Below are 26193 nucleotides of genomic sequence, written 5' to 3' on the forward strand. Positions count from 1 at the left end.
CCCCAATGGCCTAGCCCAATGCCTTCATGGTGAGGGTGAAGCAGGCCTCCCCCAATTTAAGCTAGGATTTCACGGTCGGCGAGGGTCGTCGATGATCATGAGCTAGAGCCTTACCACCTCAGGCTACGAGCTCATCTGATTTGGCGAGACTTTAGGCTCGTCGACCTTTGGCAACAAGTCTCAAGCCTCACCAACTAGCTGCCAAAGGCCGTGAGCTCACCTAATATGGCGAGGCTCGAGGCTTGTCACCGAAGGCCATGAGCTCACCCGATTTGGCGAGGCTTGAGACTCATTAATCTCAAGCGAGCTCAAGCCTTACTGTTGAAGGCTGTGAATTCACTCAATTTGGCAAGGCTTGAGGTTCATCAACCTCAAGTAAGCTCGAGCCTCACCACGAGCTCACCGATCGTCACTATGATCGGCACGGGCCGAGGAGAAGTAAAAAGGAAAAGGAAAGAAAAAGAAAAGAAAAGAAAGATGAATACAATTAAAAATTAAAAAAAATGAATTTTTAAAATTTATATTTTCATAAGAAGAATTGTTTTGATAACCAAATCCCGAATCTAAGCTTTGATAGATTCGGGAAACATTTCCACTTCTTTCTAAGGAAAAATTATTTTCCTGAATTTAAATTTTGGTAGGAAAACTTTTTCTATTAACTAGGAAATCATTTTATGTTAACTCATCTTCCTCAAAGCAAACCAAAAGCCCAACAATGTTTTCACGAAACAAAAGCATCCTTAATTGTACCTTTATAATAAGTTTTAGGATTTAATTATACTTTCATAATAAGTTTTAAGATTTTCAATACTTTATTCCTTCAATATATCAGGGAGGAGATAAGTCTCAAATTGGCTTTCGTACGAAGTTGACTGTTCAAGATCTAATTGGGATTGCTTTATTACTTGCTCCAACAAATAATTCTAACGACCTTCAGTTATTCTTCGAAAGATCAACCCTTGCTTTCATGATTTAAGAGCAACTTGCGAAAGAACATATACACGAATTAAAAAGTTCGTTTGTCTGTGATGCCCAAAATAAAAAAAACATGTACAATCAATCATGCTAATGATAAAAAGGCCACGCTACTGTTGCATCAGCAGCACCTCCAACGAACTTGAAAGTCCATAAGGGCCGCTGTTGACCCCAATGATTGTTATTCGTATTTTGTTTCGCCGAGAGTGGCAAAATGCGACAAAATAGCTTTCACCAAAGATTTTTTTTTTTGGGTCTAAAAAGAGGAGCTTTCATTCAAGTAATAGAACCAGTACAACCTGCAACTTTAGCGTCGGAAACAAGAAGATCAAATAAACAGGTAGGGGGCACTTTGGCCCAATTAGCATCTAGGGTTCTATTGTTGTGGGCCTTTGCGGCCCAGTCGGCCGCAAAGTTTGCTTCGCGATGGCAATGCCGCACTAGAAGGCTGGAGAATCGGTGCAAGAGAACAGCAACTTCAGCAAACAGTGATCGTACCTCCCATAGCGTCAATCGGTTGTCGATCACGGCATTAACCAGCAACAAGCAGTCAGATTCAACCACAATTGGATCCTCCATTCTTCCTTGTTTGATCAAGTACTGTAGAGTAAGCAAGAAAGCATAAGTTTCAGCCTGCAGAGGCGAAGATGCAGCAAAATCGCGGGTAAATCCTTCTATCAACTTTCCAGTGTGATCTTGGCATAGACATGCCATTGAGCCTTGGTCACTTTCAAGCTTAAAAGCCCCATCAATATTACACTTCAGGACACCGGGATCGGGAGGTCGCCAGACTTGGGAAGGTAGGGTTGATGGCAGTCCAGTTGCAGTAGATCGACGATGCAAAATCCGAGCTGTTTGAACCTTTGCGGATATGACATTCAACAGATGGAGTGGATCAGGACGATGGCTATGGAAAACGAAAGTGTTTCTGGCCTTCCAAATCTGCCAAAGGATCTTAGCTATTGTTTTGAACTCAGGTAAGCTCTGTTTCTGATTAGCTCTGTCTGCTAGCCATTGTTCTATGCGAGGAACATCATGAGGAGTTAGATGAAGACCAATTGTGGGGTGAGACCATATCGTAGTTGTCCACAGGCAACATAGGAATAAGTGTTCAAGGGATTTTGGACAATTATTGTTGCATATATTGCAGACCATATCTGTGCTGATGTGACCGCGAACGAGATTGGTCTTTGTCGCTAAAGCATTATGGCATAGGGACCAAAGAAAGGTCCGGATTTTTGGTGTTAGCTTTAGTCGCCAAATACTTTTCCATAGTTGCACAGGTACTTGATAAGACGACGATGGCATGTCTGTATGATTTGAGTTTGCTTTCTTTATTGCCTGATAGTTGTTATGCACTGTGTATTGGCCATTGATAGTGTCTGTCCAGATTTGCTTGTCCTGTATATGATTGGGTCGAACCTGAATACTTGTAATTTCTTTGATGGTGTGAGTATCGTAGTGCTATTGTAATAAATTAGCATTCCAGGTTTGTTGTTGCGGCTCCAGTAAGTCAGCTACTAGATAAGGTTCCGTCAGATGGGCAAGACCACCTAAGATTTCTTTAGGAAGCCATCTGTCTTCACGTATCTTGATTTTTCTCCCATTTCCGACAGACCATTGGATTTTAGCTAAAATGGAATCTCTTCCTAATAGTATACTCTGCTAGCCCCAAGAAGGACGCGCCCCTTTCTCCGCATATCTGAACTTCCGTTGATAAAAGTAAAGACCTTTTAGTAATGTGCTGCATAGTGATGATGGGTTCTGTATCAAGCGCCAGGCCTGTTTACCGAGCATTGCCTTATTGAAAGTAAGAAAATCTCGAAAACGCAAACCACCTTCATTCTTACATCTCTTTAGAACATCCCATTGTGTCCAATGAATACCAGATCTACTACTGTCATTCTGCCACCAAAAGCGAGCAATCTTCTTTGCAATGGCTTTGCAAATCGATATTGGCAGTTTAAAAAAGGACATGACATATTGTGGTATCGCCTGTACAACAGCTTTAATGAGAACCTCTTTTCCACCCCTCGAGAGAAATTTTGCTTTCTACCCTTATAATTTAGCATTCACTCTCGCCATAATCCAGGCGAACCTGTCTCGTCTTGATCTACCCCAGTCAGAAGGAATCCCTAGGTATTAACCTGTTTTTTGTAACACTGGGACCCTAAATTCAGCGCCCAAGTTAACCCTTAAACTATAAGGACAATCCTGACCAAAGAAAATGCCCGATTTGTTTCTATTTATCATCTGCCCAGTAGCTAAACAGTATTGATTTAGAATATTGGCTAGGTTATGACATTCCTGGATTGTAGCATTCATGAAAAATATGGCATCATCAGCAAAAAAATAAATGGGAAAGAGTTGAAAAATATGGCATCATCAGCAAAAAAATAAATGGGAAAGAGTTGGGCATCTCCTATTGAGCTGTAGGCCTTGTAGATGTCCTATGTGAAGTGCGTCATGAATAAGAACAGATAAGACATTTGCTACCAAAATGAACAAGTAAGGCGAGAGTGGGTCTCCCTGTCTGAGTCCCCGAGAATGATGGAAATACTCTAGTTGTTCCCCATTAAAAGTGATACTAAAAGACACTGCTGTAACACACTGCATTATCCAGTGAACCCAGGTGGCATGGAAACCCAATCTGATCAAATAGTCCTTAAGAAAGTCCCATTCCACCCTGCCATAGGCCTTTTGCATGTCCACTTTTAAAACTGCTTGAAAATTTCGTTTGCGTTTCCTAATCCTCAGCCGATGAAGCACTTCTTGGACAACAATAAATTATCCTGGATTTGCCGGCCACTCACAAAAGCAGATTACTCAGTAGATATTAGATCAGGTAAAAAAGGCTTAAGACGATTAGCTAACACTTTTGAGATGATTTTATAGATGTAGTTGCAAAGACTTATTGGTCGGTATTGGTCGAGACTCTCTGGTTGAGCCACTTTTGGAATCAGAGTAATGCTAGTTTTGTTAAGAGAAGCAGATAGATTACCAGTTGCAAAGAACTCTTGAATAGCCGTAAAAATATCTTCGTGTAAAAGATTCCAATGCTTCTAATAAAATAGACCATTCATACCATCAGGTCCCGGTGCTTTAGTAGCCCTCATTTGGAATGTGGCGCGCCGTACCTCATCTCGAGTAAGCTGGGCCGTTAAGATATTGTTCATTTCTAGAGTAACAGTAGGTGGACATTTTGCAAGAATAGGACCATAATTCCGAGGGCCAGCTGATGTGTATAGTGCTGAAAAGAAATTCCTTGTCATGGTTTTTAAACGATCCTCTTCCCTAATCCAAGTGAGATCAGCATCTTTCAACATTCTTATCCGATTCCGAACTCGCCGTTGTAATGTTGTCGCATGGAAGAATTTGGTATTCTTATCTCCCGTTTAAGCCGTTAAGCCTAGATCGCATAGCCCAATGCTGTTCCTCCTGCTGCCATAGTCTGTGAATGTCCATCTTCAAATGAATAATTTGCTGCTCATCGTTGTAGTTGTTGGGGGAATTGATATGTGTTTGAAGTTGTTGCTACAGGTGCGATATTTGATTAGTTGCCTTTGAGAATTTAGATCGACTCCACTTGGTAAGTGCTTGAGCGACCTGCTGTAGTCTTCATGGTAGGTTAGACGTACTAGCACATTGGGACTTCCAGGATCTTTCAACCACCTCACTACAGTCCTTTTCCTGCAACCAATAAGCTTCAAAGATAAATCTTTTTTGTTGTCGTCTTAGTCGGGCCTCAGTAGTCAATAAAAGAGGGCTATGATCGGAGCCCACTGGTGGAAGTGCATATACCTCAGCCTCAGGGTAATTAATACGCCACTCCATAGTACACAAAACTCTATCCAACCGTTCTTTAACTAGGTCGTCACCAAGACGATTATTCATCCAGGTGTAGGAACATCCTTTACTGCCCATATCCATTAAGTAACAGTCCTGTAATACTTCTCTAAAGGAATACATTCGATGTGGTTCAACTAGTCTTCTGCCCACTTTTTCCCAAGGAAACAGAACTTCATTAAAGTCACCCGCATAGACCCAGGGTATAACATTTGAGGAAGCAATTAGACAAAGCTCTGTCCATAGTTGTCGGCGTAGCTGATAGGTTGCTGGAGCGTGGACACAAGTTAGACGCATAGAAGTCCTCTCTCGAACCTCTGTACAGGTTGTATAAAAAAAAATGCTGAGTAGCTCTCTCTATATGGATTATAAGATTGTCATTCCAGAGCATAGCTAGTCCACCAGCCAGTCCAACAGGATCACATACATGGTAATTACTAAATTTCAAAAGCCTTTTCATCTTGAGGATGACCGCCTCCTGATTCTTAGTCTCCGCCAAAAAAAGTAAATCAGGCTTTTCAGAGGCCACTAAGGCCTTTAGAGCGCGAATTGCCAGGGGAGAGCCCAAACCCTGACAGTTCCAACAGATGAACTTCATTTGTGCTGTCACCAAAGATTGGATCCTCAATTTTTATTTGAATTAGGTTCCGTGGCAATTCAAACATGAAGCGTTAAGCTTATCAAACTAGTACAAATTACTCTAAAGGAAAGTAAGTACATCAACTAGAAAGATATACCGAAAAGTCAGAATATATTTTCCTAAAAATAGTCTTCTTTCAAACAAATTAAGTAAATCTCAGTTCAGTTTCAACCGTTGAAGTTCCACAAATAGTAATTGTTGTTCTGAAAAATAAAAGAACAAAATAAGGAAAAGGAGATTAAAGGAATAGAAATTGTTTGCAAAAATATCTCGAATCAAGCAAAATTTGCAGAAATAGAGAGCCAGGCTGAGGACATCAATTATGGAGAAACCATGTACAATATTTGCAGCACGAACTTTCTGTACAAAGTCCTTTTTTGATACTTTTTATCAATTGGAAACACATAAGCTTAGTGACCATGGTGGCAACTGTATAATCTCACTCCGAACACTTGAGAGCACAAACAGATCTCACTCCAAGATTCCAAACAGCAAAAACCCAAAGCCAATCTCCATCTTTCCTTCACGACAAATTCCATTTCCACTTGCTTTAGTTATCAGAAGAAGGAGCTCTGTAGAATGATGGAATAGTCCGAGGGAAAAACATTTGCCTCACTCCTTCTGCCCTGACAATAGGGAAGATTATGCCTGATGCCGCCTGCACAAAAAATTGAAAGGGCTTTGTTTCAGTGAAAACAATGCTTGATACCTAAATCAAATGTTCATTCTCTGTAAACTACTGGAAAATTAGAGGTTTTGGGGGGCATAAACGTAGAATGATTCATGAAGAAGTGCTTCCAAATAGAGAAAAAAGGGCAAAACAGTGAGATTTCTTGCAGAATATTGAGTACCTCCTTGATTTAAAGCCACAAAAAATGCAAAATAAAAAATTAAATTCAGAAAGTGCCATGCAAGAATTACTTTAGCTTCATCTAAATCCCTGAAGTCTGGGAAATGAGGGGGCAAGGCTACTCACCAAAATCAATCTGGCTCCGATCCAGAGACGTTTAGGTGAAGGAACAGGCAACAGCAGTCGGCCAACACCATATATAGCCACTGCAAAGAAATTGAGGACTAAACTTAAGGGACGTGGATTTAGGCCAGACAGCAAAGCAATGGGTCCATTTGAGAAGACCTCTCCAAGGCTCAAATAATCAAAACATGCTTTGCGCATCTCTTTCCTCGCTTCATCTGGAGAAGCACAAAAGACCTTGTACAGAGCGCTGGCCAAAGTGTTTATAGTGGATGCCGTGGGCTACAAGAAAGGGAACCCATCATCAGTACGTCCATATGATGTGGTTTAACTTTACTAATGTAAACTGTCTTTCTTCAGCTAGGCAATGAATTTGGAAGCCCAATGTTGTAGCACAGATAAGAGAAATATATACATATATAGAATCAAATCATGTAAGAGGGAGTGAAACTATTTCTAGCCAAATTCACTACCAACCCATCAATCCATAGTTGACTTTGTTAACTGCATAATTACTGCTTCGGTCAGCAGAAGGCAGCTCCTTCTCCTTAAATTTTGCCTAACCACGTATAGTAACATCATGTATATTAAAAGCATCAACATCTATGCATTCAATATTCCATTTAAAATATTGCAAAGATAGCAACCACCGAAGGTTCGATAAAGAGAACATCTAAGCTTGAGGACAAGGCTAACTCAAGAGCTCAGACAAGCATAAACCATATATGAAGTAAATCACCTTGCGCAGGGTATAGAAGGATTCAAGATGTCGGTACAGTGCAGTTGCATCATGAAGATTGTGCAATGGCTTAAGAAGATCCCTGAGTATGACAATGTCCGACAAGGCCACAGTCATCCCTCCCCCCGTTATAGGATGGCGCATGTTGAATGCGTCGCCCAATAGAAGGGCTCCGGGCGTCGGTTGGGGATCAGCTGGCATACTTCTGTTTGGCATAGTCCTTATGTTGCCTTTCTCTATTGCCGCAATGAAGGCATCATGAAGTTGAGGAGGGATCTGGTACAAATATTCTATAGGTTAATCAAAGTAAAATTTGGACAGCTGGGAGATGTTTTTAATGATGCCAAATGAAAAAGAAATTTATAGAAAAAAAAAAAAAAAACCACACAAGCAAGTCCTTTCACAAAACTTTCAATCTGTAGGCATATAGTTCATTTAACAAATGCTAGGCATATTCAAACTGTTTCTGGACCTTCTGGTCTACATAAGTAGTGCAAAAATGATGCAGAAAAAGGTAAGTGGACGTGGGAACAAGGAGAACATATTCAAGTAATAGTTTGCCACATCATTTTGTAAACCAACCCTATTATACTTAGAAATGTGCATTATTTTTTTTAACCTAATTAAATATTATGTAAGCTTCCATCCTCCCTTTCCTTGCCATGCTGTCTCTGTCAAAGAGGAGTCAGGAAAAGATAGAATGGTAGTACCTGTGGAGCCACCACGCTCTTCAAATATTTGGCCATTTCCCCATTAGCAATAGAAGGTAGCTTTTGACCAGGTACATCAACCAAACATCGAACCTCTGTGCTACTAATTGGATAAAACAATATAGGTGAAGGATCGGTGAGAATGACATGACCATAGTTTGCAAAGGGAAGCTCACAGTTTTCGAGTGCAAGTCCAACAAAATGAGAGGGGACATCTACCTGCACAAATTGTGACAAAACAGAGAGAAAACGACATTAGCAAGACAGAAACATTAAAGAGATGATTTTAGCTTCAACCAATTGCAAGCAGAATAGTTCTTCAAGTTAACACATATTGCAAGATAAGAAATCACCTTTGGCTTGCACAGTGAGCGGCACAAGTTTGAGAAGCACCCATCACAAACAATTGTTAGAGGAGCGAATGCTTCCAGCTCCTGACCAGCCTTGGTTTTGTAATGCACACCCTTAATAGTCCCATTTTCTTCAATCAGTGATGTAACAGTCCCTTGTTCCAATCGCACACTAGGTTTGAAACAACAAAGGAAATAAAATTATCAACAAGCATTACAAAAACAGATAAGGAAAAAAAAATCACGTTAAAGATGGAACGAATAATACTTGGGAAGAGTAGCAGCTTTTCCCCTCATCCTCTGTATGAAACGTCCATTGTGGAAACTCCTGCCAGCTACATCTGAATGAAATTTTCCCAATGGATACGAGAGTCTAGTATTTTTCCCATCAATAAACATAGCATAGCCAAGCACTCTCTGGGCATTGATTTCCTTGACACAATCTGCAAAGGGCAAGCATTCTCATTAACATTTAAGTCTGAGAAAACCAGAAAAAAATTAAGTATTTGAGAAGTGTCATAGCTTGATACATAAGATAAAGGGCTGATAATTTTCGTATGCTTACCCTCAAGACCCAATTCAATAAGTTTCAGGTATCCCCCTGGCTGCAGCAGTTCGCCAACGATTCGGTCTGGTTCAGTCAAGTCTCTTTCTATGACATGAACTCTCCTTCCAACCTGCAGTGATAGATTTTGCAGTTCATTATTTGGCATCAATTAAATCAAAAAGATGAAATAGCTTGATATAACCATGAGCCCTTCTACAATCGGTGCAGTCATTCATACATTAAAGAAAGGAAGGAGTGAGTATGCCCATTCATTATGGTAATGTTTCACTGTAGTGAACTAAATAATGTTCTGTGAAATTTAGTAAGATAAGCACCTAGGTGAGAACGGGACCATGAGTTAAAGCATAAAAAAATGAAAAAAATGAGCTCTTCTTTAGGCAAAATATCATATTGTATGAGAAGATAGAGACATTGGCTTCCAATGACCAAGAAAACTGCAAGTAGCCAAAGAGACAGCTATCACAAGAAACCGGTGGAATGAAAAATATTCTACTTTCCCAGCACACACAATCAATGTTTCACAAATTCACTGCCACGAAATTACAGAGAGTGAGGTGAAGTAACTGAGCTTGCCAGCCATAGTTCCACTAAAAGATTATTTGATTAGGATTCATCTCCAAACTTCATAGTTAGATAATTCTCGAAATGCTCTACTTCTGATCCAATATAGCTGCAGTCAAATTAAGAAGTCAACCCTTATGGCGACTCTCAAATCGATCAACAAGCAACTTGCACTCAACAACTTCTATTGACAGGGTCACAGGGTCAGATTAAATTAACCCCCAGAAATCTTGGAGATCAATTGTCATCCTCTATTCAAAACCAGACAAAAACAGACACTAAGATAAGCTAAGTCTCTTGGCTTTATGTCCAGTTAATTATCCAAAATAAGAACAAGAAAACACCAGGAGCTTATTATGCTATCAAATTGACATATCTGAAGACCAACTAAACTCCATCCCTCCACAAGAAAGTCAAAACGCTGGGAGCTCGTTGAACAGACTCAACCCAAGAAATTTGTTCAAAAGCCCGGGGTCAATATATGCCACGACAGATTATTTTTATGAATTATAATACTAGTACAGCGATGAAAAAGGAAAAAAGAAATGGAATGGAGCAAATGACTGAGAATAACAAAGTAATGAGAGGAGACACTTTGAGGTCGATTCGATTATTCACAGGCTGGCAATATTGCGCACGACCCATTTACATTATAGGAATACAGCACGACGCCAAACACAAATTACAAAGACATGAGACGCTTCACTTATGTGTGCCACAGATGAATATGTTTATATCCAAGTAATCATTTAGCTTATAAGTTGAAATTACGAGGTGTTATGCAAAAATAAATTGACAAACACAAGACACGAAGAGATGAACCGTAGCTCTACAAAATGCTGTCCAACAAGAAAAGAATGAACTTTCTCAGAGAAGATTATCACAGTTGATATGATCGTTTTCTTCTCTAATGTCAAGCAATGAAATCACATACCTTGCCGAGGGTGTGTGCAAGAGCAGCGCCGGCAACTCCGGCGCCGACGATGATCACGTCGGCAGCGCCGAAGCCATTCTCCGGCGGGCAATCGTGATTCCCAGAATCACACGGCGATGCGTCGCGGGTGGCGAAGTAATCTCCGTCCTCCCTCGGAAACTTTGCCCTTACGTCACCATTCCTCCGACGCAGGACGTAGAGTAGAACGACGCCCAACAGAGAAGCCAAGAAAGTCCCCACAATGTAGTGATCGATCACCAGCATCTCCATTTCCTTCTCCTTCTCCTTCTTGGAACGAATCAACCGACGAGACCCAGATGAGGAAGACAAAGACAGAGACGACGGAAGGGAGATCTCGCGCTCTCCTCGCCTCGCCCTGCCTCGGAGCAATGCCAACCTGCGCGCTTGATGTCTTGTCTCGTCGTGCCGGGTGGCCGTTGGGTGGAGACAATTAATGCTGAGCGAGATCAAGTGGTTTCTGTAGACTAGAGAAGGTTTGGAGAGATTGTAGGGAGGAAGTTCCATTTGTAGGAACGTGGAGAGACTAGGAATAGGAATTGGCAGGGACTGAACTCTTGTCCTTTCTTGGGCTCGAATGCTTTTGGGGACGGGACGAACACGACGAGTTTGGAATCAACCCGAGGCTTACTTCCGGCCGAAGTAAAGACACCAATGTTCAACTGAACGGTCTTGCCAACTTAGGCATTTCTCAAACAAACATCAATATTACAAAAGAAAATCATTTCAAAACAATCCTCCCCCCCTTCTCTTTAATTTTTGAATAGGCACCCACTCGCATTTAACTTCATATTGACTTTGCTTTTTATCAAACTAGTATATTTTCCCTTATTTCATATTCTAAATCTTTCAATTTAATCAGTCTTAAACAATTTAACAATTTGCCAAAATAGTCTCCTAGCCAATTTTAATTAGCAATTGCTAACGTGAAAACCAGTCATCTCATGTAGTACGGTTGATATTGATGTGAACAATTTTTTGCATTTTAAAATTTTAATAATTTTTTTTCTTTCTTCCTTCGCTAGCTCTTGACAATGGCCAATCTACCCATGGCAATCAACGGACAAAGAAAGGAAAAAGAGAAAAAAAATATATTAAAAAAACTATAAAAAAATCATAAAAATGCAAAAATCATCCACATTAGTTCCATGTGTGTCACTTATAATGGTCAATGTCCTCGTCAACGATTACTAGCCAAAATTGGCCAAAACTACTACATTGGTAGACCGTCAAAAGATTAAGGAATAAATTGACAAAATTAAAAAGTTTAAGATTGAATTCGCATCTATACAATAGATTTATGACTTTTTTAAAATTATCTCTATGTAAAGAAGTAAGGATGCCTAAATCTATTGACAATGGGTAGGACAAAACAGAATCTTAGAAAGTGTAAAAATTTAAGAACGTTGCTTGAGATGTATAGATTAAAAAGTTAAATGATGTTTCAAGATCTAGAGGTCCTTATCCCTATGATACACAGGTTTGAAGGGTAGATAATTTGCCACAAAGACAGAGAATTTCTCCAGATCTTTAGATTCATTGACCAAAGTTTGGCAAAAGAATATTATAAGTACCAAAAGTTTTGTGCGAAACTTAGTTTAGCGCCAAAAATTTTTGCTGGATCACTTAAGTGCTAAATTGGAAAGAAAAAACAATCACTTAAATGCCAAGGCTGAGAAATTCTAGTAAAAAATAATACGTGGCTTTTATAATAAATTTTTTATATGATTTGGCATATTATTCAAAAAATCCAGTCCACATAGCATTTCCATGTGGCATTTTTGGCACTGAAGTAATTACTTTTAAAAAAATTAGCATTCAAACAATCATTGTTTACAACTTTTAGACAACATCGTTTAGGGGTTATATGATGAATGAGTACACCGATGAAATATGTCAAACTAAGAAATTAATAAAATATGGCCAGGTAGGATTTTCAATGACCTAGATCGCAGTTGGCACTTAAGGGTGAGATTGGTAATAATTATGTTCTTGGGAATAACTATTTTCAAAAATAATTCTTATATTTCTATACATTGGAACAATTTATGAGTAAAAAAACGTTTGATAACCGTACAAAATTTCAATTTTTAGAATAGAAAAAGAACAATAAATGTATTTGGTACGACCTCCAAATTTTTTTGTGACATTAAATTTCTTTTATTATTTTAATAATTTTTTTGAGATTTTTTTTTTTTTCCTTTTTTTTCCTCTCTTCTTCTTCCTCCTCCAATCAATTGCCGGTGGCAACGTGCAACGACCGAAGGCGGCGGTGGCGGCAACAAGTGGCGAAGGAAGGCAGCGACAAGCGACAAGCAGCAAGGGGTGACAATAGGTGGCATGTGGGGGGGGGGATGGCAGTGAGTTGCAAAGAAGAAGAAGAAGAAGAAAAGATTTTTTTTTTTTTTTTAAAAAGAAGAAAAGAAATTGACTTATTTTTAAAAATTGTTCTCGAAATAAGAAGTTACTTTTTTTTTTTTTGCTTCATGTTTCTATTCCAAATCTATTCCATGAACACTTGTCTATTCTGAAAAACATAAAAATTAACTAACATTACCAAATAAATTTATGTTCTTTTTTATTCCAAAGGACAATAGAATAGAGAAATAGAAACGTTGTCATGCAAATCCTAAGTGATCTTTTTTTTTCAGTGACACTTAAGTGAACCGAAAAAAAAAACTTTTGATACTAAAGTGAGTACCATGCATAACTTTTGACACTTCTAATACCCTTCTCCCTCAAAGTTTTGAATGTTTTTTAAGTTTTCAATGAAAATATGCTTGAAAGGGTTGATTGGCATATGAGAATGAGATGAAGAGAGGGTAGTTTTGGCTTAATAATACTAGTCTTCGTGCACGCGTGAAAAAATGTTCCAATTAGTGTGACCGATTATTGGCATTCTCCTTTTTAACATTTTTTAATGAGATATGCAAGCAAAACCATTTCTTCTTTTTGCCTATTTTTCTCAACTTCAATTGTCCTAAGATCATGGTATAGTAACCCTAAGATTGCGTAAGTCACACTCACCCTTAATTACTTCATTAAGTTAGGACACATTTGGATTGATAAATACATTTACATTTACTTAATTAAAACTTTGCGAGTTACGCACTTTAATTTTTGTTAAATTAGAAACATTTAAGAGTTTCACAAATACAAATGTTAATGCATAAACTTGCGTATATAATTGTATTTTTTTTTAAATTTGAATAATATGTTAAATTTTGGCTAGATTAGCTTTTACTTAAGCTGAAATAAAAATGGCATTAAACTTAATATCAGATGTGAGGCTATGATGATTATTTTGGTAATAGATACTAAAATTGAAAGGGTGGCTTTTTATATGGTGTGGATAGATTATAATGGGAAAATAAAATAATAATAATAATAATAATAATAATAATAATAATAATAATAATAATAATAATAATAATAATAATAATAATAATAATTCCGACATAGTGATGAACAAACAAGTCGAATGAGTAGACAGAAGAGAAATGAGCAAAGTAAATTTTGGATGCGGGCCACCGCGAGAGAGAGAGAGAGAGAGAGAGACAGAGATTGAGATTATTGGATGGATTTTAAATAACCTTTAACATGCTGTCGGCTTTGCTGATTTGGAGAGGGAAGAAAAGACAGCATCGCTTATGTAGAAATTCAAATGTAGTTTTTGAAATTTGCCTCTAAAACTTTAGCAAAAAGAGACGGGCATATGGATTCACAGAACCCGAGCTCAGACCGAAATCAATCGAACAATTTCCTCCACGAACTATTACAAGATCGGTTCCGAAGAGCACACATTATTCTTTTCCCATATTTACCTAAATATGAAAAAAAAAAGAAAAAAAAGAAAAAAAAAAAGGAACTCTTACGAAAGCACAACAGAAACAAATCAATTTGTCAGTTGATTAAGAAGAAGTTGTATTTTCAGCCCAAAGAGATGTCAAAAGTAGCCCCAAGTGAAAGTCACCCAAGAGTAAGCCTGGGAAGAATGTTCAAAAACATCTTGATGTGCCCAAGAATCGTGACCCAAAAGAGAATGTGAGAACTTTCCGAGTTCGATTTCTGTAGGCCAGTTTGCTTTATTTATATATCTAATTAAGTTAAATTGGGCTGAATTTGGGCTCGAGAGAACTTGACTCTCAAACTTGAAATCCCATGGCCTCTTTCCTTTTTTCGTGAACTTTTTATGCAGTCAAGGCCCACAATCTAGGGATAATTATTGAATAGTCCTAAATTTATTGTGCAAATGTCAATTCAGTCCTAAACTTTTCGACTTTATCAATATAGTCCTGAATCTTTGAAAATTTTAATATAGTTCTTCCAATTAATTGCCACAAGAAATTGTTGATGTGAAATCTAGTCATCGTCAATCATCTTACAAGACATGCTGATTAGCAATTTCTTATGGCAATTGATCAAAAAGATTATATTGAAACTTCCTATAATGGTTTAGGATTACATTGGCAAGATTGAAAAGTTTATGAATGAATTGACGTATGTATAATAAATTTAGGACTAAATTGATAATTTTCCCCCAAAATCCCACCACCATTTCTAGTGTTGATTAGGACTGTCAAATTGTCAGCGTGATGTCCAATCATCGTCAGCATCCTACATAGCATGTTTTGACTTGGACAACTTGTGGATCACGACCACGTTAGCAATTTCTAGCAACAATTGACTAAAAGGATTATATTGGAATTTTTACACAAAAGTCTAAGACTACATTGCAAAATTAAAAATTTTAGGAATGAATTGGCATCCGTACAATAACTTTAGGACTGAATTGATCATTTTCCCTAACAATCTGAACACCATTTCCTAGTGATAAAATAGGACTGGCAAGGCATTTTCCCTTCCTAGGACTAGGAAAAAAATGTGCCTGTTTAGGTAAGATTTAAATTTAATAAATTATTTTTAATTTAATGAATTAATGAAAATGGTTGAATTTAGAAACTACTATATTCAATAGCAATAGCCAGAAAAGGATAATATTTTAGGATAACTAAGACAATACATAATATATTGAAAATCCAACATACTAGTACACTCAAAAGTGTCTGAAATTTGATATTCCATAACTACACTTTGTCGGTTGACCCACCCTACCCACATGCCCCTCTTAATGGCAATTACAATTTGGAGCTAATACCACATAAAATCCCAAATTAATACAAATGTGACAAATTTACCCCAAATTAATTTATTGACAACAAAAAAATTTCAAACCGATACAGTATGCAATTAAATTATTGAGTTAGAGGACACATCACGGTTGATGGATATACCAATTTGAGGTTTTATCCTCCATTAGTCATAGGTGTACTGGTTTACGATTTATTGTGATATTAATTCAATTTCATGAAAACTAACAAATGGTAAATTTGTCACAAATATACTAATTTGGAGTTTTTAGTGATAAAAAAAATAATTTGGGTTAAATTTGTTACAAGTGTACCGGCTTTGGATTTTTTATGGCCAAAAATTAGTTAAGGTCAATTTATTATGAGTATATCAATTTGAGGGTTTTCATGATATTAACCATTACAATTGAGATCACTAGACATGTCTCATCCAATTGTCTGAATTATATGCAAAAGTTTGTAGACACTATTTGCACACTACATAATGGATCAAGGCCAAGATTTCTTTAATCCAACACAATTCTCATATGTTGATGCCTCTTCTTGTTAGTTGACTATTCAACTTGGGTACATTGACACTCAAATTGACCATACGTTGTATGGCTTGATTGTCCAACATCTCACATCTGATTTGCCATGTCATGCTTTGCTTTTAATGTCATATAATGTCATTTCATCATTAAGTCTTGTATTTGATTTGTCATGTCATATAATATGTGATTATTGCCATGTCATGTCGTGTCATTTTATTATTATGTTTTGTATTTGATTAGCCATGGCACGCTCAATAAAATTATTGTCATGTAGTGTCATCTTATCATTATGTCTTGTATCCAATTTGCCATTTCATGCTAGATGTGACTATTGGCATGTCATATTATTTCATTTTTGTGTCTTGCATTTGATTTACGATGTTGTATTGTATGTGATTATTGCCAAGTTATGTTATTTCATGCGTAAAGATTTAATTTTGCATTTCAATTGACATTTGCATACACATGTTCATAAACAATTGGAGTCACATCACCAAACACGAGAAAACGGCTTTGTTAATCAATATAGGAGAAAATGGCCCCTTTAATCAATAATAGAATTGGATAAGATTTTTGGCGACATTTCAAATTTAAAACAAAATTATCTTATGTGCTTAGGAAATTAATTGATGAATGTTTTCGGACTAAACCCAAACTAGGATGTGGTACTGAAAGAGCCTAGTGATATGCTAATCCTTCCCATGCGAACCCCTAACCTTAAATTTCATGTTTTCTTTTGATCAATTTCTTCACACATCTTCCTGGGTAGACTTCCCCATCACTATATGGGCCCTTTCGATGTCAAATCTGCCTATATTTACCTAAATTGATTGGTTGTGACTCTAATTTGATGGTTAAGTTCATGATTGTATCTTAATCCTATAAATTACATGAACTTACGATTTGGGAAGATCCTAAGGACCAAGGCGCTAAGCTGGTGACCCCCCGGTCCGAGAGATTCCAGGTGCTACTTTGTTGTAACGAGAAAGGGAAAAGATGGATTGACGAGCAATTACAAAGAGCATCAGGAAGTGGTACTAAGTGATGATTGAGAAATGATAAAAGTGAGAGTGGAAGGGGGTCAAGTTATAAAGGGATGATCTTTTTTCCCCTTAACACGCTGGTTGATTGTTGGAGGCTCTAAAGCCCTTTAAGAACCAGAAATTGGAAAGGTAGGGCTTGGGCCGACCCATCAGGGCCAATGCGCCTGTAGCTGATTTTGAAATTCATGCCACGCATGCGTCTTTAAAAAATACAAGCACACATAGCACAAGGGTCATGTTGTACCCATAGTGATGCAGCATTTTCTTTCAAACGGGGTAATGGCAAAATTAAAATGCTTTCGTTTCAAAACCTAGGAAATCATTTGAGATTTGCATTTCGGAAAAATATCCATACTATTTTGAAGTTGACAAAACTATCTAGTTCTTATTATTTCAAGTTGTATTAATATAAGAGTCTCTTTGTCACCATCAATTGGATCCAAAGTACATAAGTAAAAAAGAAAGATAAAAGCAAAATGAACCTCGATAGATGGTGGACAACTTGAGGAGAATTGGTAGTTCATGAAGACTTGGAGGTCCCATGACAAGGTGAACAGTTAGTCTTGATTACTAGTGTACGCGAACGACCAAATCAACGGCAATTCGTAAGTCGACTACCAATGAGAAACTTGGATAGACTCACGGGATTGTGATGAACATGTCTATTTCATGTTCTAGAGAAGAAGACCCAAATATTCGTTAGACTGATCATTATAGATCATAAGGATATATGAACTCGATTAAAGCTCGAAATTTCGGAGAGAAGAATTGGAGCTAAATCTAGTCAACTGTTACCTAATTGAGTTAATCAAAGGAATGGAAATATTGAGGAGTCTGAGATACCTGGAGTGTTAAAACTTAGCATAAAGGGACACTTAAGTATAGAAAGTTAGTAAAAAAAACACTTAAATGTCAAAATTGGAGCAAAATGGATCAATTAAGTGTCAACGACAAGAAAATTCAGCCAAAATGCTGACATGATGATTTTTCGACAAGCCAAGTGCAAATCGACGTCATTTTGCATGCGACATGAGTAAATAATTGATATAAAAAATAATTTAATTTAATTTAAAACCAGATTAAAAAAAAAAAAAAAGGCAGCTGATGGTTGAGGGCTCAACCCTCGTCGCCGTGCCTCCTTGCCATCACCGAAAGGTGGGGAGGGTTGACGAGGTCGCCGAGCCCGGTTAGGGGCTAGCGACCCGAGCCAACCAGCGGGTGGTGATCCTTAGCTTGGCCAAGCGAGGCTAACGACCCTCGCCGGATCTGAGGAAGGGTCGTGACCCTCGCCGAATTTGGACGAGGGCTCACAGACCCTCACCGCTCGATCGACTAGGGTCACCGACCCCTAGCCAAGGCTAGGCAACCCCAACCAACCCTCCCCCGTCTTTCTTGTGACGACGGGGAGGCGGCGACAAGGGCTAAGCCCACAGCCACCCGCTACCTTCTTCCTCCTTAAAAAAAAAAAAAAAAAAAAGATTTTAAATTTAATTTAATTAATTTTTATATTAAACTTCGAGTTATGCCAAAATGACGTTATTTTTATGTTTTTTTGTTGAGTTAGCCTTCAAGCGAGCCATATAAGCAAGCAAAATTAAATATATATATATATAAATGCCACGCAGGATTTCCGACGGAATTCACCAAATGTGGCACTCAAGTGTCCCGTTTTTCAAAAAAAGTGTCACTTTCCTAACTTCTGACATTTAAATGTCCATTTATGCCAAGTTTTGGCACTTGAAGTATTATTTTGCCTATTGAGAAGTATAGGCAAAAAGACTTACATGGATACGCGACCAGATCTCAAAGCCATGTTCATCAATTCCAATGGCTAATTGACTCTCTTGAAGATCCTCCGATTGCTAAATTGGAGATTGAAAACTATATAAGATAATTGATATACGTTGAGGATATACTAGAAAACAAAGAAAGCTACAAATATTGATACGGTCGCATTTTCTCGATACTCTACAAGCTCGATTTTATTCACTTGTGATCATTCTTTTGCAAGAAGGGTAGCGCTTAGTTATTGAAAATAGAATCTATCAGCTTCGGGTAGACGCTGTACTTGTTTTTTTTTTTTTTATATTTACTAGTGGATTATTTCTATTGGTAGCTATTAGTTTGGAAGAGTAAACGTAAACTTAGTTTGAAAGAGTAAATATAAACTTAACCTAAGTCAAACTACTATTTGTGTGCATCATCTTCTATCTCTTTACATACTTCATTAGTCATTACATAAAATAAAGGACATGATGTTGACTCTCTTCACGAGATTATTTATCTAATCACCCCGGTTGCATTGTTAGTCTCAATACAATTTTGTTTTTATTATTTAAGGTCACATATACCTGAAAATTCATGAAACGCCTATAAATTTCGTGAATTGATTAAGTGGAAAGGTCTTTAGCCTGGATAGTTGCAATTGAGGACATGATTGGAGAACGTGATACGGAAAGGGCGTTGGAGGCTAACACTTCCGATGCATAACTGAACCCTAGAATTTAGGGTTTCTAGGATTCATCGGACTAGCACTTTCAACATCACTTAGGTAATTTGACTTACCCCATATTACCTAAGCTATTAAAACGACTGAGGTTTCTCTTCAATCGATAGGTGGAGACTCTAGTATGATTTACGAATTCAATCGTTTAATTTTCATAAATTACCCAAATCTTCTATCGGGGAAGATTTGAGGAACCGAGGCGCTACCAACTAGAAACTTCGATTTGCAAATTTTCGAGTCCATAATGCCTTTTCGGTACTTTGAGAGTTGGAAGATTTTATACGAAGCAAAATCAAAGTTCCAAAGAGACATAAACATGAAAATATGAGACGCTAATCGCTACTAACCTCGCGACTGATGTCTCCAAAATTTAAGGTTCCTCGAGAGGGTATATGTGTCGGTTTTTCTCACTCAAGATGCATCTGAATTACAGCATGTAACATTCTATTGGACACATCCATAGGAACTCCAATTTGTGTACTCCATTAATACATGGTCTACAGGGAACACGGAGCTATCACATGGGAAAATTATCAAAAATATCCCGAACCTATTGCATTTATATCCATTCAATTTTAAACATTTAGACAATTTTCCAATATAACCCCTCAAGCCAATTTTGACTAGAAAATGATAACATGGCATTCTAATCAATGACGATCATCCTTTGTGAAGTGGATGGCATTATCTTAGATAATTTTTTAAAGATTTTATTTTTTTTCCTTTTCTATTTTTTCTTTCTTTTTTGCCTAAGGCTAGTCCCAAGTGATGGTCGGAAACCAACCACAGAGGATGGTCAATGAGAGCTAAGCAAGGGTCTCCCTTGGTCGATCTAGCATAGGCCACCCTTGCTTAGGTGAGGGATGCTAAGCCCAACAATAAAAGAAAAAGAAATGAAAATAAATAAATAAATAATTAAAAAATTTACATAAATGTCCACTTTAGTGATGGTGGCATCATGTAGGACAGTCGACATCTACATTAGAGATTTTCAGTCAAAATTAGCCAGATGAACTACATTTACAAATTGTCCAAATGTTTACTACTCAATTGGCTGAATTAAAATATTTATAATTAAATTGACACAAATACAATAGATTTATAACTTTTTTGATAATTTTCCTACTATCACACTATCGAGGATTAAGTAAGTCAAATATTTTATTGCACTACGCTAGGGAGTAACCAGAAGTTTAAAAACTACAAGTACATCTAAATCAACTCACTTTGACAGGATGAACCATACAAAGCCTTTTCCCCCTCTCTTTTTTTACGAAGAAAAAGGAGTGGGAAAGGACAATCACTATTGGCAAATCCTCCCAGGTAATATCATAAAAGTTTCACACATTTTACGGCTTGTCCCAATTGAGCAATTGCTCCTAGTTGTAACCAGACCCTGTAAAAGGATCCAAGGGTCTACACCTTAAGATAGGAAGGCTACTTACTATTGAAATGAGGGTGGAATAAGACCTTTCTACAACCTAGTGCTCTAGAGACTACTACTATAAACAAGTTCTGTTGGGAATATGGAGATGAAGAAGAAGAAAATATTAGGGGAAGAATACGTAATCCTGTTTGTTGTAATTGAAAAATTAATAAATTCAAGAGAGTAATAACAAAAATAAATAATAATTGGAATGAAGAATTTCAAATTTATTTATAGAGCTTTATAATTCATGTACAGAAGCGATACATGAACCATGAATTACATAGATACAAGAATTCAGAATATACATAAACTCAATAGATATATGAATTAAGTAGATACATGAATTTAAGAGATACATGTACTTGAGAGATACATTAATAGATGAGATACACGAATGAAAAAAGGCGTACATCGTTTTGCTCACTTTCGTTGATACAATAACCCACCATAATTAAAACAAGTTCAAAATGAGAATTGATAAAGGAGATGAGAATGGTCCTTGAGCCTTGTCCACTATGCCAGCCAACTCAAAGATAAATACCAAGCCCAAGTTATTTCATGGGGGATGGATAAAATATTGTCCAATCATCAATTTTCCTTCTTTTTTTTAAGACACTAGCCCTTGTTTGATTACCACTGCCCAAAGTGGTAGAGGAGAGAGACTTTAAGGGGGACTCGTGAATGCTAGTTTTCACTAAAAATAGTTGATATAGTAGTCTAGTCATCAGTGGTTGCCTAGCGTCACATCAGTGATTTCTGACAAAAATTGACTAAAAGAATGATTTTAGAATTTTGTACTAAAATTTAAGATTAAATTGACAAAATTGAAAAAATTAAGATTAAATTGATGTACACTTAGTTTAAGAATGATTTGACAATTCTCCCATAACATGACATAGTGATACTGATGGTTGAATTTGGACAAATTTGGTGTTGATAATTAGGACTCTTGATTTTTATGATTCAAATATATTCTGATCAAATCTAAAATTAAATGAGACCTCAGTCAAACTCAGTCAACCTTTTCAAAACCTTTGTAAAAATTTGGTGTGCAAGGTGCTTTTGAACACACAATCACCAAATATAGTAAATAAAACATTGCGCCTAACAAAAGAAATGACTTCATAAACGTGGACAGACCCGATGATTAACGAATCTAATTCAGCCCCTTTTAATATGATCAACCCATGTCAACACATCAATACGATCTGAATTCTATATCTGTCTAATCACATGTTGTTTTCCATTGTGAAGATATAGCTATGACTTGACAACCATTGGTTTTAGGAAATTTGATCCCTTGCATGCACAGGATTTGTCATCGGTATGCAATGTAAAGTCCCTACGTGTCATGTGACGACTGGCTAGTTGGTTTGCCATCACCAAGGATGTGTAGTTTAGTGGCTTATGTAACATAGTCATACTTTTCTTTCATTGAAAAGGTAAGAATTAAACCGATCTATGCAAGGTGTATACAACAATACTAACTAATTTTACCATGTGCTCTTACTATCATTACTAATACGACAGAACTTGATGGATGCTCAGGATGCAATCTAATCATACTTCCCAAGCCTAAGGTGTCACGCCCCGAACCCTAAGCGTGCGCACATCCTTCGACGATTGATTAAAATGCGACGTCTCAAGACGCGTCGCCAACCCATTTTTTTTTCTTTCAATTAAGTACATGCGGAAGCGAATTAAATACAACACCCAATCAACAAATAAACATAGGGATAGTAAAACACGATTGTGATTTTCCCATAAAATCCACGACCTATTTATCCATTGTTGTCCCTAGGAAATTTAATGATTCACAAGTCCTTACATTAGCAACTTCCAACTGACCCTCTCAAAATCCTCAGGGATCAAGGTTACCCTAAACTTCACTAATTGCAGGGCCAGCCAAAAGGTGTCACATCTCGCGCCCACCACATCCGCACTCAGCAGATCTCCACGCTACGGCCTTGAAAAAGATTAGCTCACGACGGGGTGAGATAAAATCTCAGCGAGTCAAAACCTAAGCCTCAATTAGGATGCAAATTCGCCTCGAAGGTGGTCCTAAGCACACACCATATAGAGCTTACCTTGCCTCAGCGCATACCTACACATTAGCTCAACATATATACCATCATCAGTGCAACAAGCGTAGTTTAATAACCGGAACACATCATTTCAATCACATGGGTCCCGATTATAAGACTAAATCGTTATAACACGTCCTATACCGTGCCACACAATTTTGTCCCACAACTATCACAACCACTCAGGCGTGTTCCAGTTATTACGACCCATTGGCCACGTCCAACTCAACAATCAGTGGTCATTAAGCATAACCGGGCGTCGTCTCGTCTCATCTAGCATGGCATTGTCCAGAACCCCCGCCTAGACGGCATTTCACATAAGAGCATCATTTTGAAATCCATCCACGAATGACATCGTCCAAAACCCCCGCCTAGACAACTTCACACAAGAGCATCATCCCGTGTATTCATACGCATCAGGACAGGTTCACTCAGTGACCACACGAGCACATACTTGGCCAAGAGCACCATGCTTTGCGTTCAAATATCTCGTTTTCAAATAATGAACTTGGCCGCTTTTCTTTGTATTAAAAATCTCGATAAACATAATCGTGCGTGGTCACGTAATTAAAAGCGAACCGTCAAACATGGTATGCTCCTATTTTGAAATTCCATGATTTATATAGTACATAAGAATTGGCGTCCAAGAACTGACACCTAGCATTTTTCCATTCAAAACCCATAAAACTGAGCTTTCTACTAAAATTCAATAACTACCATCAATATCACGCATAATGCTATCATATAGCTAAGAATACCAAAAATCCCTTTTCAAAAATCAACTTAGCAACTCTCTTTTTTTCTTTAAAGCTTTCGGAAATAAATTTGTACAGGTTTACGTATTTGAAATTAACTTATCAAACTTTGCATGCATCTAGTATAAAACCTCCTCATTTTATTGAACACATAAAATTTGGCGTCCAAACCCGACACCTCATTTATTTTCTATTTTCTTTTCCAACCACTTCTTTTTTAAAACAATCTTTAGTAACCCTTTTTTTTGTTCAAAACTTTTAGAAATAAATTCATAGGTGCTCACGTACTCAAAATTAATCCGTCAAACATTGCACGCACTTAGTTTAAAACCTCATTGTTTTATTGGGCAAATAAGTTTTGGTGTCCAAACCTGATACCTAAATTTTCTTTCCGTTTAAAGGCCCAAAGGCCATCTCTTGCAATAACAATAAACAACCACCATAGAACAACCATTCACATATCATCATGCATAAATTCTAAGCATGCCAAAAGTCAACCACATCACCAAATATGCATTGTCCAACAAGCACAAGGGATTTCACTCACTATTCACATTCAAAAGAGCCGGAATCTACAAAAACATTCTTGGAGAGGGCTCGTAATGAAGAGGAAGCAAAAAATGGGAGCACTCTTGCATTTCGTCTATTTGGGACGAGGCAAGCAGCCCACATACATCTCCGCCCCCCTTACTCAACCTCTGTAAAAGAAGCCAAAGCTTAATGATCCAAACATAGAAGTTGTCAGCAAACACCAAGAACAACAACAAAACCACAATCAGTCCTAACCGGCAGAAACCGGGCCACTCGCGCGTCTCCAAGTTTAATTCCATAATCATAACCAAATGAACTCAGAAAATTATCAAATTTGAATATGTTATAAAAGACACTTAAAAAAAAATTGTGAAGACACCTTGACCTAGATCTTTCTAGAATGAGAACAGTAAATCGCCCAAACCGTTACAAAAACTGTATCCGTGTCTAGAAATTCTGTTTTGCAAATTTAGTTTAATTTGAGGTCCGAAACTTGTCTATTTGATCTAAAATTTGATTATATTAAACTACAAGATGTGATGAACAACTTTTTGAAGAAAATCTTTTGAAAATCAAACCCTAAGAGTTGATAAAAATCTTTTGAACACCAAAAGGTCATTGTTTCCAGCACAATCCGAGATTCTGTTTTGCAAATAACAAGGCTAAAATCTCATTCTTTTAAATCCATAAAATCTTGAGTAAAATATATGTCATAGCTAAAGATGTTTAGAATATTTCTCAAGAGAAAGCAACCTCAAAATCATAGCATATGTTTCTCCACAAAAATGCCAAGCGGCGAGCATCCAACAAACTGATCCAGGATAAGTCCACTAAACCAAGCTAAATCACCCTCATTAGTACTAATTCAACCAACTAGATTAATATTAATCCATCATAAGGCTGATATAACCAAAATAGATTAATAATAATCCATATTAAGGTTAATTCACTTAATACTAATTTAACTAAGCTAATTGACACTAATCTAACCCCTAAGTGTAATTAACAACATAATCAAGGATTAAGGAGTTAACTCATTGGATTAGGACGGTGGTATGCTCATGGCGATGGTGGCGCAATGGCAGTGAGAACCCAAGACTACTGCATCTCCAACGGAGACTCAACGGAGGTTGAAAAGGCCAGTGAAGTTCACGGCCAAAGCTGGATTCGATTCTATTTGAGGCTGAGTTGCTGGGCTTTGGTGGCTGCTGGCGGGCTAGCTGAGGTGGCGCTGCTAGCCAGGTGAAGCTGCAGCTGCCTTGGCTGCTCGGTGGTGAGGTGATGGAGTGTTGGTGATGGGTGAAGTGAGGGTGATGTTGGCGGCAACAGAAATGAAAGGGAGATGGAGCTAAGGAAAAACTGAAATGAGGGGTTGCTTGACGTGTGGACTTCTGGTGGTGGGTGGAGTGGTGGCCACGAAGAAGAAGGGACTCTGGAGAGAAGAAATGAGATGAAGGGGACGTGAGCAAGAAGAAAAAGAAATCAGTAGAAGGATGGGGGAGCTTCTTGCTTGTGTGAGATAGAGAGAAAGAGAAAGAGAGGGAGGGAAGAAAGTCCAAGGAGTGGCCAATTAGAAAGCCTTACAAATATTTAAACACTCATTAGAAAGCCCCAAAAGTCTTCATCCTTAATGTCAAGCACTCCACCAATGAGGAATTAGCTTCAATTCTTCAAAACCAAACCATTTTAGGGGTAGAAATAATCCAAATCTTCAGCTATCCGAATTTCACTTAATCTTTTTGTCCAAAATCGATTTTTCCGTAAAATCCTGGACTCGAAGAAATTTCTCCGAAAGATGAGATGACGTCCTAAAAATGAATCGTGACACGCTCAAACGTTCAATTCCTG

The 26193-nt window shown here is 37.7% G+C and overlaps 1 protein-coding gene and 2 long non-coding RNA genes across 4 annotated transcripts; 1 reads left to right on the top strand and 2 right to left on the bottom strand.

Moving 5' to 3' along the window:
- Window positions 1–1411: 1411 nt before the first annotated feature.
- On the top strand, window positions 1412–2396 carry LOC120288319. The gene is made up of 2 exons (XR_005546653.1): window positions 1412–1639; window positions 1741–2396. It is a non-coding gene; the product is annotated as an uncharacterized LOC120288319 (long non-coding RNA).
- A 3350-nt stretch (window positions 2397–5746) lies between these two features.
- LOC104418420 (squalene epoxidase 3) lies at window positions 5747–10965 on the bottom strand. Of its 2 annotated transcripts, XM_010029766.3 has the most exons (9): window positions 10297–10965; window positions 8799–8910; window positions 8502–8676; window positions 8237–8405; window positions 7884–8102; window positions 7174–7449; window positions 6597–6716; window positions 6438–6517; window positions 5747–6119 (listed from the first exon to the last, which is right to left on the bottom strand). In XM_010029766.3, exons 1-8 carry the CDS (start codon window positions 10819–10821, stop codon window positions 6443–6445), a joined length of 1671 nt encoding a protein of 556 aa, XP_010028068.2. In that variant the 5' UTR covers window positions 10822–10965; the 3' UTR covers window positions 5747–6119; window positions 6438–6442. The 2 variants fall into 2 exon arrangements, with proteins under 2 accessions (XP_010028068.2, XP_010028067.2); XM_010029765.3 differs by having other exon boundaries at window positions 6438–6716; window positions 10297–10961.
- A 13287-nt stretch (window positions 10966–24252) lies between these two features.
- Window positions 24253–25876, bottom strand: LOC120288153. Its single transcript, XR_005546446.1, has 2 exons — window positions 25380–25876; window positions 24253–24512 (listed from the first exon to the last, which is right to left on the bottom strand). It is a non-coding gene; the product is annotated as an uncharacterized LOC120288153 (long non-coding RNA).
- Window positions 25877–26193: the final 317 nt, after the last annotated feature.

This window comes from Eucalyptus grandis, chromosome 9 (genome assembly GCF_016545825.1).
Source record: "Eucalyptus grandis isolate ANBG69807.140 chromosome 9, ASM1654582v1, whole genome shotgun sequence".
NCBI classification, from domain to species: Eukaryota; Viridiplantae; Streptophyta; class Magnoliopsida; order Myrtales; family Myrtaceae; genus Eucalyptus; species Eucalyptus grandis.